The 14,358-nt window shown below is 40.5% G+C and overlaps 1 protein-coding gene across 1 annotated transcript in view; it reads right to left on the reverse strand.

The window, feature by feature from the left end:
• Nucleotides 1–14,358, reverse strand: part of MBOAT2 (membrane bound glycerophospholipid O-acyltransferase 2) — a gene marked incomplete at its 5' end in the record, with an annotated part of 103,781 nt that overhangs the window by 27,366 nt on the left and 62,057 nt on the right. Inside the window, 2 exons of the mRNA XM_082481012.1 lie at nt 2,856–2,911; nt 7,979–8,074. Of these exons, the coding sequence (XP_082337138.1) occupies nt 2,856–2,911; nt 7,979–8,074 (152 nt within the window). The remainder of the gene's footprint in view (nt 1–2,855; nt 2,912–7,978; nt 8,075–14,358) is intronic.

Genomic DNA, 14,358 nt, shown 5'->3' on the forward strand with positions numbered 1-14,358 from the left:
GTACAGGGGTAAAATCACCTCCCGGGTCCTACTGGCTACACTATTCCTGACACAAGCCAGGATGCCGTTGGCCTTCTTGGCCACCTGGGCACACTGCTGGCTCACGTTCAGCCAGCTGTCAACCAACACCCCCAGGTCCCTCTCCACTGAGCAGCTTTCCAGCCACTCCTCCCCAAGCCTGTAGCATTGGCAGGGGTTGTTGTGGCCAAAGTGTAAGACCTGGCATTTGGCCTTACTGAAACTCATACAGTTTGCTGTGGCCCATCGACCTAGTCTGTCTAAATCCCTCTGCAGAGCCTCCCTACCCTCAAGCAGATCAACACTTCCACCCAGCTTGGTGTCTCTCATCTGCAACTTACTGAAGGTGCACTCAATCCCCTCATTGACAAAGATATTAAACAGGACTGGTCCCAGTACTGAGCCTTGGGGGACACCATTCGTGACTGGCCGCCAACTGGAATTAAATCCATTCATCACCACTCTCTGGGCCCAGCCTTCCAGCCAGTTTTTTACCCAAAGTGCACGCCCATCCAAGCCATGAGCAGCCCGTTTTTCCAGGAGAATGCTGTGGGAAATGGTGTCACAAGTTATGGACAAGTGCAACATAGTAATATGAAGAAATAAATTGGAATAATTAGATTTCATGTTTAGTAGATGGGTATTTTAATTTTTTTTTCTTTAAATTATTATGTATTATTTAGTTTATATTAGAGAAGAATAGTAAGAACAAGGTTGGAAGAAGCTGTGAGAAATTTTTTTTTCCTTTTAAATATCCAATATCAAGTCTAACGTTCCCTAGTTTTGCTGGCTGAATGTCTTGGAGATTTAAAAATAAACACATTGTGAGCTCCAGAACTTCAATGAGTTATGAATATAAACATTTGAAGAGGCTCTTTGTTTAAGATCCACTAAGCACTAGAATTAAAAACAAGCTGCCAAAGTGCATACAAATTAGTGAGGTTAGATTTGGATATGGGTCTTTTACAGGAAAGACCCCTGATCTCATACAGAATTGCAGCAAAATGAGTGAGGATCTGTAGCAATGAGTGGGTTATAAGCAAAAAGGGAGAACGCTGTATGAACTCATTGCATGATACAGAGTTAAGCAGTGACAGTATCTCTCTTCTCGCCTGCTTAACTTTTAGTACCTTATAATTGCAAAAGCTTCTCTACTTACCACCATCTCTTAGCTAGAAATTTCTTGTGCAAATACAATACTCCATTTTATAGCCCTTCTAAATTGCACCTGTAGACAAGACCCCCTGCTTCTAGAATAACTGCAATGCACCCTTCCTTCTCCAAAATACGCTAGTTTTAAATTGGATTAAAAAAAGGGTAAGAATATAGGATCTGAAGCACACACACACAAAAATATCCTTCTCTCCCTTAACTCTGTCATTATCCTAAAGTGTTGTATAAATAAATCTTGCCATAAAGAATGAATATGGACACAAGGAGTCTCCAAATGTAAAAACATTTCTGCCTTTAGAATATACATGTGTAATGCCAAAGATAATCAGCAAGAAATACAAAGCAAGTTTCAGCATACTGACTACTCATTTCTGGCAGCGCTCATTTGAGTAACAAGAAACTGTAAGGCAACAACTATCAAGGCCTTAAGTTCAAAATGTAAAACCGACAGAGTACAAAGGCATACTCCAAATTTACTCAGCTGTAAATTTGTGATCCATGCAACCTTCTGAAAAGTCAGTATTATACAGCAAGCTTAAATTAATCCTATGCAACTTGCACAGAGTTTTTGTGATTTAAAAAAAGCCCACACTAAGTGCACAGGGTTGTAACAGTTACAGTTACTTTTTATTTATTTGTGGGATTCCATACAAGTGTTCAACTTGGAAACAAGCATATCCACTTAGCTAGACAGACTCTTTAATATGCAGCATGAGTGAGTGGCCTTCATAATTACATCCAGTTCTCTCCAGGACCTTCAAATGTAACACTGAAGCCTACAGGCTTCTCTAGACAGTGTAACTTAACAAGAATGGAAAACAATGAAACACAAACAGCACTAAAGCTAGGATGCATATGAGACAAAAGCATATTGAACTCCATACATAATGTTCCTAAACAAATTTCAGAAAAACGGGAGGCTTGATCCAGGTGTCTGCTGCCACACCCCCAAATCTTCAACAGATAGTTGTAGCTTCAAGCTATTCTAGCTAATTGGCTAGGTTTATTGGATAATATTTTCAAATTTTAAAATTAAGATTACTCCTTTGAATGTAAAGGTAACTAAAAATCTAGATACCTTACCCACAAAAGCCAACATTAGGATTCACTTTTGTCACAACTAGGGCCCACTTACATGATGGTTAAATTTGATAGGTAGTCCCCCTGTTCACACTGATATGTTAGCAGCAAGTGCAATTATGACAATAAATGAAGTGAAATGTATATAAAGGTTTTATAAAAATCAGTATACATGGAACAAATTATGGAGAAAATAACACCATTTTATAACAAAAGGTGCCCAACAACTGTACTAGGTTCTGTCACCAAGAGTGATCTTTGAATTTGGAAATTATTTAGCTAACTCTCAGGATCAATACCCCAGCCACAAAAAATGTCAGTGGTCTTTGGTCACTGGCCCCAGAAGTGTCATTGGTCTAATAAGTAGTATCTTCTGCACAACGTAAGCATTTTCAGAGCTTTTGTAGTGTCTGAGCAACATTTCTTGGTACTTCCATTAGTAAGCATCAAAAGAATCAACTGAGACACAAAATTATATTTTGTTCTCAAACACAAACTGGACTAAAGTAACTCATTGACTCATGACTAATTTCCCTTAAATTTATTTTGTATGGAATATTAAACATAGTTTAAAAAAATCTTACCATCATGAATCTCAAATGCCAAACTAGTGATCTTCTGTGTAATTATCATCATTGGACTGTTACAAAAAAAAGGAAGAAAGAATAATTCAGAAAAAAGTTCAGTATTTTCTTTCACATGTAAGTATCAGGGAAAGTTTATACTAATAGTTCAGCTTAATTATTCTCAACTAGAAGATTTTTCAGTACAAGGACAAAGTGATTAGTTTTTGGAGCTCAAACCATTACAGAGTTTTCAATGCAATGAAAAGAATTTAATCCTTCAATATAGTATTTGATAACCCATGTCTTTTATTGCTGCATTAGGTCCCACAAACACAGCCAAAGTGTTTTACATTTATTTTCTACTAACATAGTTTATTTTTTTTTACAGTGGGGAGAGTAAATTAAAAAGGGGAGTAAGAACAATTATGTGCATTGTAAATTACAGCAGCAGTAAGCAAAGGACAATAAAAATACACCAAAGTTGAACAGTTCTATAATTTAGATATGCAGACCACTTCCACTGTTTCTACTAACACCTGGCCCTATGCTTAATTTTTCCATCTAGAATTATTATTTGCTTCAAGTAAACATATCTGGCAAAACAATACCCCAGCATAATTATGATGGCTCCAACAGAGTTCAGTTTGTTTTGAATTTGACACACTTGAGCGGATCTTAAACCGTCCAAGAGATATTCTTCCCTGGCTAAGCAAGTCAACTTTATACTGAGAAATTATACCATCTTTGTAGTATCTAAGAGTTTTTGACTGATCTAAATCCCAGCATTGCTAACCCCCTAACTGAGGGGAGGGAGGGGATGGGGGAGAGCATGAAGTAGGCTACCAGAATTTAGAAATTTAACTTTAAAATTAGATCTCAAAAATATATCAGGGACTGTATTTACCCAGTAGTATCTGAGTTGGAGACAAAAATAAAAGCCACAACAAAATAATTATAGTGTAGGTTGGACACATAGTTTTGTTCCAGTCTTTTGACTGCACTTCCCTTTTTTTAAACATATTTAAGTTGGCACAGAAAAACAAATCCAAGAGCCATCAAGTCCTCCTTCATTGACAGGGCTACGCCAGTATTATGCCAGATGGCTCAGTCTGTCAAATTATTTTTTTTTTTAATTTATGGTTATTTCAAAGTACACAATATTTCCATTTCTCAAAATGCAATCAGGAAAAAAGTTTTTTTCTACCATATTATCAGTGTCCCAAAATCCTGATATCAAGACTAGAATGACAGGCAAGACTCAGCAAGGAAGAAAACTAAACAAGATCAGACAGTCTGGGAAATCCCTCACAGCTCTTTTTAGCATTTAATCTCTAGACCTGTCTGGTGCTGGCAGAAATCTCCAATTGATTCTGAACATAATGGGTTTTCCTTCTGTAAGTGGACATGTGACGGATCCTGCCTGGTGAAAGGATGGAGCACAGGAGGAGCTCCACCAGACCTTATATTAATCCTAGATCACAGAATCACAGAATCACAGAATTATCAGAGTTGGAAGGGACCTCTAGAGATCATCTAGTCCAACTCCCCTGCTAAAGCAGGATTGCCCAGAGCACATTACTCAGGACTGCATCCAGGCGGGTCTTGAAAATCTCCAGAGAAGGGGACTCCACAACCTCCCTGGGCAGCCTGTGCCAGTGCTCTGTCACCCTCACCGTAAAGAACTGTTTCCGTGTATTTGAACGGAACTTCCTGTGTTCTAACTTGTGCCCATTGCCCCTCGTCCTGTCTCTTGGAACCAATGAAAAGAGCCTGGCTCCATCCTCCTTCAACCCACCCTTTAGATACTTGTATGCCATAATAAGGTCTCCCCTCAGCCTTCTCTTCTCCAGGCTAAAGAGTCCCAGCTCTCTCAGCCTTTCCTCATAAGGGAGGTGCTCCAAGCCCTTAATCATCTTAGTTGCCCTTCGCTGGACTCGCTCCAGCAGTTCCCTGTCCCTCTTGAACTGGGGAGCCCAAAACTGGACACAGTATTCCAGTTGTGGCCTCACCAGTGCCGAGTAGAGGGGGAGAATGACCTCCCTCGACCTACTGGCCACACTCTTCCCTATGCAGCCCAGGATTCCATTGGCCTTTTTGGCGACAAGGGCACATTGCTGGGCCATGGATAATTTACTGTCTACCACAACCCCCAGATCCTTCTCCTCCAAGCTATCTCCCAGCAGGTCAGCCCCTAACCTGTACTGGTGCCTAGCATTCTTCCTCCCCAGGTGCAGGACCTTGCACTTGCTTTTGTTGAACCTCATTAGGTTCTTCTCTGCCCAGCTCTCCAGCCTGTCCAGGTCACGCTGGATGGCAGCACAGCCCTCTGGGGTGTCAGCCACCCCACCCAGTTTGGTATCATCAGCAAACTTGCTGAGGATACACTCTGTCCCCTCATCCAGGTCATTAATGAATATATTAAACAAAATAGGACCAAGTATTGACCCCTGGGGGACACCACTGGTTACAGGCCTCCAACTAGACTCTGTGCCGCTGATCACAACCCTCTGAGTCCTGTCCCGCAGCCAACTCTCAATCCACCTCACTGTCACCTCATCTAGCCCATACTTTCTCAGCTTCCTAATGAGGATGTCATGGGAGACAGTGTCAAAAGCCTTGCTAAAGTCAAGGTAGATGACATCCACGACTTTCCCCTCATCCAGCCAACCAGTTATAACATCATAGAAAGCTATCAGATTGGTCAAGCACGATTTACCCTTGGTAAATCCATGTTGACCACTTCCAATAACTTCCTGTTCCTCAACGGATGATATATAGATGATATATCTGTCATTGTTATCATAGCAGACCCCAGTATTTTTTTTTCCTTCTCAAGTGCTTATTCCAGTATCTTCAGAGATTTGGCTGAGGAGCAACAATCTAGAGACTAAAAGAGGAAGAGTCCTTCCTGAAACAGTGAGGCTGTGAACCAGGATTTTAATGATCCCTTTTAGGTGCCAGCAGAAAGGCAAAGGAGGCAGTGGAAAGCTCAATGGCAGCTGGGATCTATTAGTACTGGAGCCAGGACCAAACAGCTCTGTACAAGCAATTGCACCTCCAGCATGAAGTTTCCTCAGCTTTCTCTACTATCAATGCATTCATAACTTCCTTCAAACTTTTTGCAGATTCCCTGGCCTTGGCCACTTCAGAGGAGCATGGCATGTGTAGGAGAAACAGGTATTCAAAGCTCTTTTGGGGCTAACCACTATACAAATCCATGCCATTGTCTTTGGAATAACTTGCTGGTGCTGGAGTTCAACAGCCGGTTAGGCATCTTTTGTTATTTTCTTGAGCTTACTCTCTTCCCCTGGAACTACAGAAAATTGACAGAAAATAGCTCCCTTTGGTGCATTTTCATTCTCCTCCAGTTTTGGAAGTAACCTCTGTCTCAGGCCTCAAGGAAGCAGATGCTGTATGTGCCAGAGATTTAATGTGATACGCATACATCAAGCTCCCAAACAGATGCCTGAAAGGATGGTTTCAATCAGGCAGCTCAAACATACCATCAGAGAGTTGGATCTAAGCTTCAGAACAGTTCTACCAAGAACACAGAGCTCCCAAATCTTTGGATATGTTTACACCTAGCAGAAATCTCTGAGCCAATACCAAACCAATGGAGCCACAAAGACAGCTGCTATCGGAAAGCAGTACAGTTCCATTTGTGCAATGGTGTGCTGAAGGTCTAGTAATAGTTTGAGGGCAGCAACAAACAAGTACAATTATAATGTTTCTACAGTCAGCTCAGAGCTTTGATGGCTGTCAAGGTTGTACACTCTGGCTCTACAGTGAACTGGAAGGACAGTATTTGGATTACAGTTCCACTTGTAATGGTGAAATTCAATTCAACATCAGTAAAGCTAGTTTTAAAGTGTCTTTATGTATATGTCTATGTTGCAAGCTCTCATTATACCCAGTGGAGATCTAGTCAATACAGTCAGGGGCATCTGACAAGTGACCCAGTTCACGCTAAGGTAGATACTTCGCGGTGGGTCAGCTGAAATGCCCTCCAGGATCTACTGTCTACATCTATCAGATCTCCACTGACTCCAATTGGAACTCTAATATCTGCTTGAAGGCAGACACTTGGATGTAGGCATAAACGTAGAAAGATGTTTCAGAAGGTAAGACCCAGCTAAAAGCGACAAAAAAGATGCAGTTAACCATAAAAGCTTTTGGCTTCAGCCTACAAGTTAAGTTTCTGGGTTACATAACTGTTACCAATGAAGACTAAGAAGCACAACTCCGCTACACAATACAAGTAATACTAAACTACAAAGACCACTACCACTCATAGTATTCCTGAAAGGAGTTCATAGCATTTTTTTAAGCAGACTAGCAAACACTTCCCATCTCTTTTTTTCAAAAATACATACTCTCCTTTAAATCAACAAAAAGCACCACCAGTAGCAAACTTATTTACAGGAAATGTTGTGCTTCACTACTCCGTGTCTGTAGTACAAAGAAGAATCGCCAATTTTTACTTTGCCTATTTAATTCTGTTTTGCTCCTATAGAGCTCAAGTCAAATATAGGTTTAATTTCATTATATAAAATGAGAACACCTATAGATAAAACTTTCTACTTTCAAAGGCTGTGTGACTACTCCACCATATAGGCGCCTCTCTCCATAGCTTTCTCTTTCTGGAACATCTAACATAAAAACCAAAAAAGAAACAAGCCAGAAGATAAATCCCATAAAACATTCAGATTTTGCTCACAAAGTTGTATCAGTCTATAGCAGGCATGCAAGTACATCAGATACAATTCAAGTTCCATCATGTCGTCACGGGTGGTAACAAAGATTTTAAGGGAAAAAACAAAGGCAAAAAAAACCCATAACCACACCAAATCATTTATGCCCTTCAGTCAGGAACAGTACACAGCAGATAATACATTTGTGGTTTTAACAGCCACAAGTATTCCCAAAATTCTCAGTTTGCATGATTAAAGCATAGGTACATATGTATTTGTATGCGTGCCAATACGCATGCACATGCCCAGCTTTCTCCCAAACTTTAAAAGGTTGACACACTTAACTTGGAAAAAAAACAAAACAAAAAAAAAAAACCAAAACAAACAAACAAAAAAAAACAATAACCAATACAGTATCACTTAGGATGGAAAGATTATTTTTTTCCTTACCCAGAAAAATCAGCAGAATACTGTCCATAATCAAAGATATAGACTCTAGTAATTTGGCACACAGTGAGGTATCCCAAAGCAAAAACAAAGCAATACCTAGAAGGAAAATGAAAAAAAAAAAAAAAATCTTTTCAATTAAAAACCATAAACATTTCTCCATTTAATAAACCTTAAGTAGAGCTTAATCCCCAGTTATTTCTAGTGAATATTACATAATTGGAATGTGTAATTACACCTTCATTCTGACTGATTTTTTTGGTAATACTGATTCTATGCAAGTACATAGACTTATTTTTTTTAGAAGTGTGCAATACTAACTTACAAATTCTATTGTCATGAGCCAAAACGTTTATTCACATAAAGCATAGAATTTATAATTTCAAGTGTCACTAAAACCTGGAAGTCCTATAAAGAGAAAATGAAATTGTTAAGCTTTTTTTTTTAGGTCAATGTTAATTTTTGTCTATATGAGTATAGAAATTTGGCAAATTATACATCAAACATCATTTCCATTGAATGTATTTCTAGACATTCAAAATTCAGCACCACAAATCCTACTGCTACTGTTTTCAAAGGAACTGGAAAAGGCAATTTTCAAATACACATATTAAAACACATCTGAGTGAAAAGGAAACAGGATGCCTTTATGCCTCCTGTTAAAGCTGATCCTCAGAAAATGTAAGAAAAACACAGATAAGAACCACCTTATATAAATATTATAAATTTCACATATCATTTTTTCAGGTTAGGGTTGGGATCCCCCCCCCCCCTTTTTAAGATGTACAACAGTACACTAGTGAGAACTGATTTGCTAATACACCTCACAAAGTCTGCCAGGTATTCTCTGCAGTCAAAAAGGATGGTGAATGTCAGCAGGAACTTAACTAATCCTTTAGGACTTTACATATGAACTTCAGTGTCTTGAACATTTCCCCGTAACTCAGAAAACACTCATGGTAATGAAATCAAGCATTTGTTTCATGTTCACAAGACTGATGTGCAACCCCTGCAGCAGACCATATTTTATATACATTCAAAATCCAGTTAGAATGAAAATATTCATACAGCAAATGGAAAATCAAGACTAGGACTGGATTTAGGTGAAATAGTGAAGGACACTACAGGAAGACCTTGGAACATGTTTCTCCTTTCTCTTCCAAATAAATATTTTTGAAAAGAAAAGTGTTAACATAATAAATTTTAGACTCTCAGAAATTGTTCTTCAATCTGAAAGTGATACCTATTTTTGCCACACAGAACACCCATAGTTCTTTAATTAAGAATTGTGCTAGCTATAAATCATTTAATATTTTTAAACATCCAGCTTTCAAATTACAGGGTACCGTATATATCAGTAGCTACACTGAACCACATTTGTTACTTTTTAAAAAAAAAAGTTTAGGGCATCTGTTTTAGTAATAGTTTATTTTCTGTTTTCATTAATAATCAGAAACAATATTATATTGGGTGGCTAATTGGTACAAAAGTGTTTCTAATAAGAATCCAACAAAATTATATAATTGTCTCATAATTATACCAAATTATTTCAGCAAGCAAAACAATTTAATACAATTACATAATTTGTAGTGGACTGCAGGTATCAGGAGTATGATATAATGCAGAACCCTTTTAAAAAAGTTTGGTATTAATTTTTTCCTGAGATACTTTAAGAAAAACTACCCCCACCCCCAAATAAAGAATAAACACCCAGGTTTCACATGAATGAGGAGTACATGGGTTTAGCTTGCCCACGCTGAGATCAGTCCCAGTTCTTCCATTCACTGAACGTTTGGTATGATTTTCAGCTTTACCAGTCTCTTAACTTACATACTGAACAATCCCAGATTAAAAGTAACTTGGTCCGTGTAAAAATACCTACATACCCACCCATAGATACTATAGTAAAAAGCCAATAAAAATTAAAGTACTGTAGTTTTCTTTAAGAGAATCTCATTTTATCCCCACCGGTAAGACCATGTACTTATTAACAACAGCCTATTCACAGCATATTGCAATAGGTCTAGAAAAAACAGAATTACAAAAGTGACGCTAACTACAGCTTTCATAACTTAAAATGCTATCCATAGCAGCAACACGTACTTTGTGAGCTTTCCATCATTTACAGGAAATCATGGCTAACTGGGGAGGTGCCAATGAACTGGAGGGTGGCAAACGTAACACCCATCTACAAGAAAGGCAAAAAGGAGGATCCAGGTAACTATAGACCTGTCAGTCTAACCTCGATACCAGGGAAGATCATGGAGCAGGTCATCTTGAGTGCCATCAAAACCCACATAATGGGCAACCAGGGGATCAGGCCTAGTCAGCATGGGTTTATGGAAGGCAGGTCCTGCCAGACAAACCTGATCTCCTTCTATGACAAGATTACCAGAATATTGGACGAGGGAAAGGCTGTTGATATTGTATACCTGGACTTTCAAAAAGCATTCGATACTGTCCCCCATACAATTCTCGTGGAAAAACTGGCTTCGCACAGCCTGGATGAGCATACGATCCGCTGGATCAAGCACTGGCTGACTGGAAGGTCCCAAAGAGTGGTGCTCAATGGATTTAAATCCAGCTGGCGGCCGGTCACAAGTGGTGTGCCTCAGGGCTCAGTGTTGGGACCATTTCTGTTCAATGTCTTTATTGATGATCTTGATAAGGACATAGGGTGTATCATCAGCAAGTTTGCAGATGACACCAAGTTAAGCAGGAGTGTTGATTCCCAGGAGGATAGGGAAGCTCTACAGAGAGACTTGGATAGATTGGATCACTGGGCCAACATCAATGGTATGAGTTTCAACAAGGGCAAGTGCCAGGTTCTGCACCTGGGCCACAATAACCCCATGCAGCGCTACAGGCTTGGGGAGGTGTGGCTGGAAAGCTGCCTGGCAGAAAGAGACCTGGGGGTTCTAATTGACAAGCGGCTGAATATGAGCCGGCAGTGTGCCCAGGTGGCCAAGAAAGCCAACGGCATCCTGGCTTGTATTAGAAATAGCGTGGCCAGCAGAAGTAGGGAGGTGATTGTGCCCCTGTACTCAGCACTGGTGTGGCCACACCTTGAGTATTGTGTCCAGTTTTGGGCACCTCAATACAAGAGAGGTATCGAGGTGCTGGAGCGAGTGCAGAGGAGGGCAACGAAGCTGGTGAAGGGCCTAGCAGACAAATCATATGAAGAGCGGTTGAAGGAGCTGGGACTGTTTAGTTTGAGGAGGAGGAGGCTGAGGGGAGACCTCATCGCTCTCTACAACTATTTGAAAGGACACTGTAGAGAGGTTGGTGCTGGTCTCTTCTCACAGGTAATTAATGAACAAGAACAAGAGGGAATGGCTTCAAGCTCCAAGAGGGTAGGTTTAGACTGAATATTAGGAAAGAATTTTTCACAGAAAGGGTGGTCAGGCATTGGAATAGACTGCCCAGGGAGGTGGTTGAGTCACCATCCCTGGATGTGTTTAAGAGACGTTTGGATGTGGTGTTGGGGGATATGGTGTAGGGGAGAACTTTGTAGAGTAGGGTAGATGGTTGGACTCGATGATCCCAAGGGCCTCTTCCAACCTAGACAGTTCTATGATTCTAAGAAACACAATACATTAGTGGATTAGGTATGCACCCTCAGATGGAAGAAAACAGACACCAGTTTCTACCTCATACATTTTATGTTGTAAAACATTTATGCTGTTTTTAAACAGAACATCATGGCAACTTCCTTTTGCAAGCAGAAAAGCTATGCTGATAAGTACAATTGAAGAAAAACTAATAAATATCCTAAAAGAAGAAAAGCACTGAGAAGTCAGGAAACCTTAGGTTCTTTTCTATATAGTCATTATGATACAGTCCTGCAGCATTATGTGAACGTGCAACTGCAAATTCCCAACTTGTTGAAGAAATAGGTCATTATTCTTGATATCTTTTAAAGACTTTGCGTTCAAGATATCACTGTGTGTGTTACTTATTGCATACCTTCCCGCATGCTGCACTCGAGAAGTTTGGGATTTCCCCATAAGCACTTCCCTCAGTTATTCTCCATGCATTCAAATTTTCCATAATTGCTTTCCCCTTTAAGATGAATCTTAGTGATACTCAGTGTTACCCCAGTTCTACATATATAAAGAAACTGAGGAAATAAAGAGATTATGAGGGTCCCTGAATACCAAACTGGGAAGATGCAAGGTCAGTTCTTGGGTGAACTTATCTTTTTTCAAAGTTGCCAGAAAGGACATCACCAGTACATTTCAGTCACACACACACACATGTACTCTGTACTTCAACAAATCTAACCACAGGTGTTCCATGAAAGGTGAAAAATCATATTTGTAGCTAATACAAGTAGTTTAAATGAAGTTGTAGCATCCCACACTTAGGAACACAGACTGAAGTAGCAATGCTACCCTATTATAGATCAGTGAAATGTGTAGGGAAGTTCAGAGGTTACTTCTTCCTGTGTTACTTCTTACTTCTTCCTACAAGTTCCTGTGGCTCAAACGCCTTCCAACTTCTACAGCTAGTTAACTTTCTACAATGAAATAACTGGTCTGGTAGATGAGGGGAGAGCAATGGATACTGTCTACCTGGACTTCAGAAAAGCTTTTGACACCGTCTCCTGTAAAATACTCATAGACAGGCTTATGACATATGGGCTGGATGAGCAGCCAGCCAAGTGGATTGAAAACAGGCTGCATGGCTGGGTGGTGACCAGTGGCCTGGAGTTGAGTAGGAGGCCAGTCACTAGCAGTGTAATTCAGGGGCTGATACTGGAACTGATCCTCTTTAACATCTTCATTAATCATCTGGATGATGGGACAGAGTGTACTCTCAGCAAGTTTGCTGATGACACCAAACTGGGAAGAGTGGCCAATACACCAGAGGGTCTTGCTACCGTCCAGAGGGACTTTGACAAGCTGGAGAAATGGACTGACAGGAACCTCATGACAGTCAACAAAAGGAAGTGCAAAGTCCTGCACCTGGGGAAGAACAACCCCAGGTAGCCACCCAGCTAGAAAGCAGCTTGGCAGAGAAGGATGTGGGGGTCCTGGTGGACATCAAGTTGAATATAAGCCAGCAACACCCCCTTGTTGCAGAGAACGCTAATTCTATCTTGGGCTGCATTAGGCAAAAGACTGCTAGCAGGTTGGGGAGGTGATCCTTCTCCTATACTCAGCACTGGTGAGGCCACACCTAGAGCACTGGGTCCAGTGAACAGCCCATAAAATAATGAAGGGAGTGAGCATCTCCCCTGTGAGAACAGGCTGAGAGAGCCGGGACTGTTCAGCCTGGAGAAGAGAAGGCTCAGGGGATCTCATCAATGTATATAAATACCAGAAGGGAGCTGCAAAGATGACAGAGTCAGGCTCTTTTCAGTGGTGCCCAGTGACAGGACCAGAGGCCATGGGCACAAACTGAAACACGGCAGGTGCCGTCTGAACGTCAGGAAACACTTTGTTACTGTGACGTTGACCAAGCGTTGGCCCTGCTTGCTCAGAGAGGTTGTGGAGTCTCCCTCCTTGGAGACATACAAGGACGTGGTCCTGGGTAACCTGCTCTGGGTGGCCCTGCTTAAGCAGGGGGGATGGATCCAATGGCCTCCAGAGGTCCCTCCCAATATCAACCATTCTGTGAGTCTCTTAAACAAGTGTACAGTGACAACAACACTTTTCACCTTTCACATTCTTAAATGTTGATCAACCTCCAGGTTACTATTCTTTGCATTCCTTATCTAACCCAGTCATAAATTTCCATTAATGTACATAGATGAGATTCTACACCAGGGCTTTACAGACAGCCCTGGTTATCACATTTCCTGATGTTGGATACCTGTCTTCATGCCTCAACAGTTCTTTGAGACTGGAAAATGTTAAAAAAGGAAGAGTAGAAAAAAAACCCAAACATTCCAACACCTAAGTAATTTCAATTATTTCCTTGTTCTTATAAGGATATGGAGGTTCATGCTCACCATTAAACTCAACATGGTTTTACCACATAGTGGCCAAAGTCAGTCCCAAATTTTAAGCAATGAACTTTCTTTGAAACACATCTCAGCTCAAAAAAAACCCTGAATTCAGCTGAATTTAAAGTTTTGATTAGACAAAAGTCTAATAGAGTCTGACATCAAAGTTAGTACTATGCTCCACATGCCTGAATTCAAGAATTTGTAAATTAGCCCTCCCATCCAAAGTATGGCTTCAGTGATAGTAGACAGAATGAAAAAAGGAATGGAGCACACATAGTCATAGAATCATAGAATTAGTGAGGTTGGAAGGGACCTTTAAGATCATCAAGTCCAACCGTTAACCTACCCTGATAAAAACACCACCACTTCTAAACCATGTCCCTAAGCACCTCATCTACCCTTTTCTTAAACACCTCCAGGGATGGTGAAT

This window comes from Vanellus vanellus (genome assembly GCF_965231255.1).
Source record: "Vanellus vanellus genome assembly, chromosome: 3".
In the NCBI taxonomy this organism is placed as follows: Eukaryota; Metazoa; Chordata; class Aves; order Charadriiformes; family Charadriidae; genus Vanellus; species Vanellus vanellus.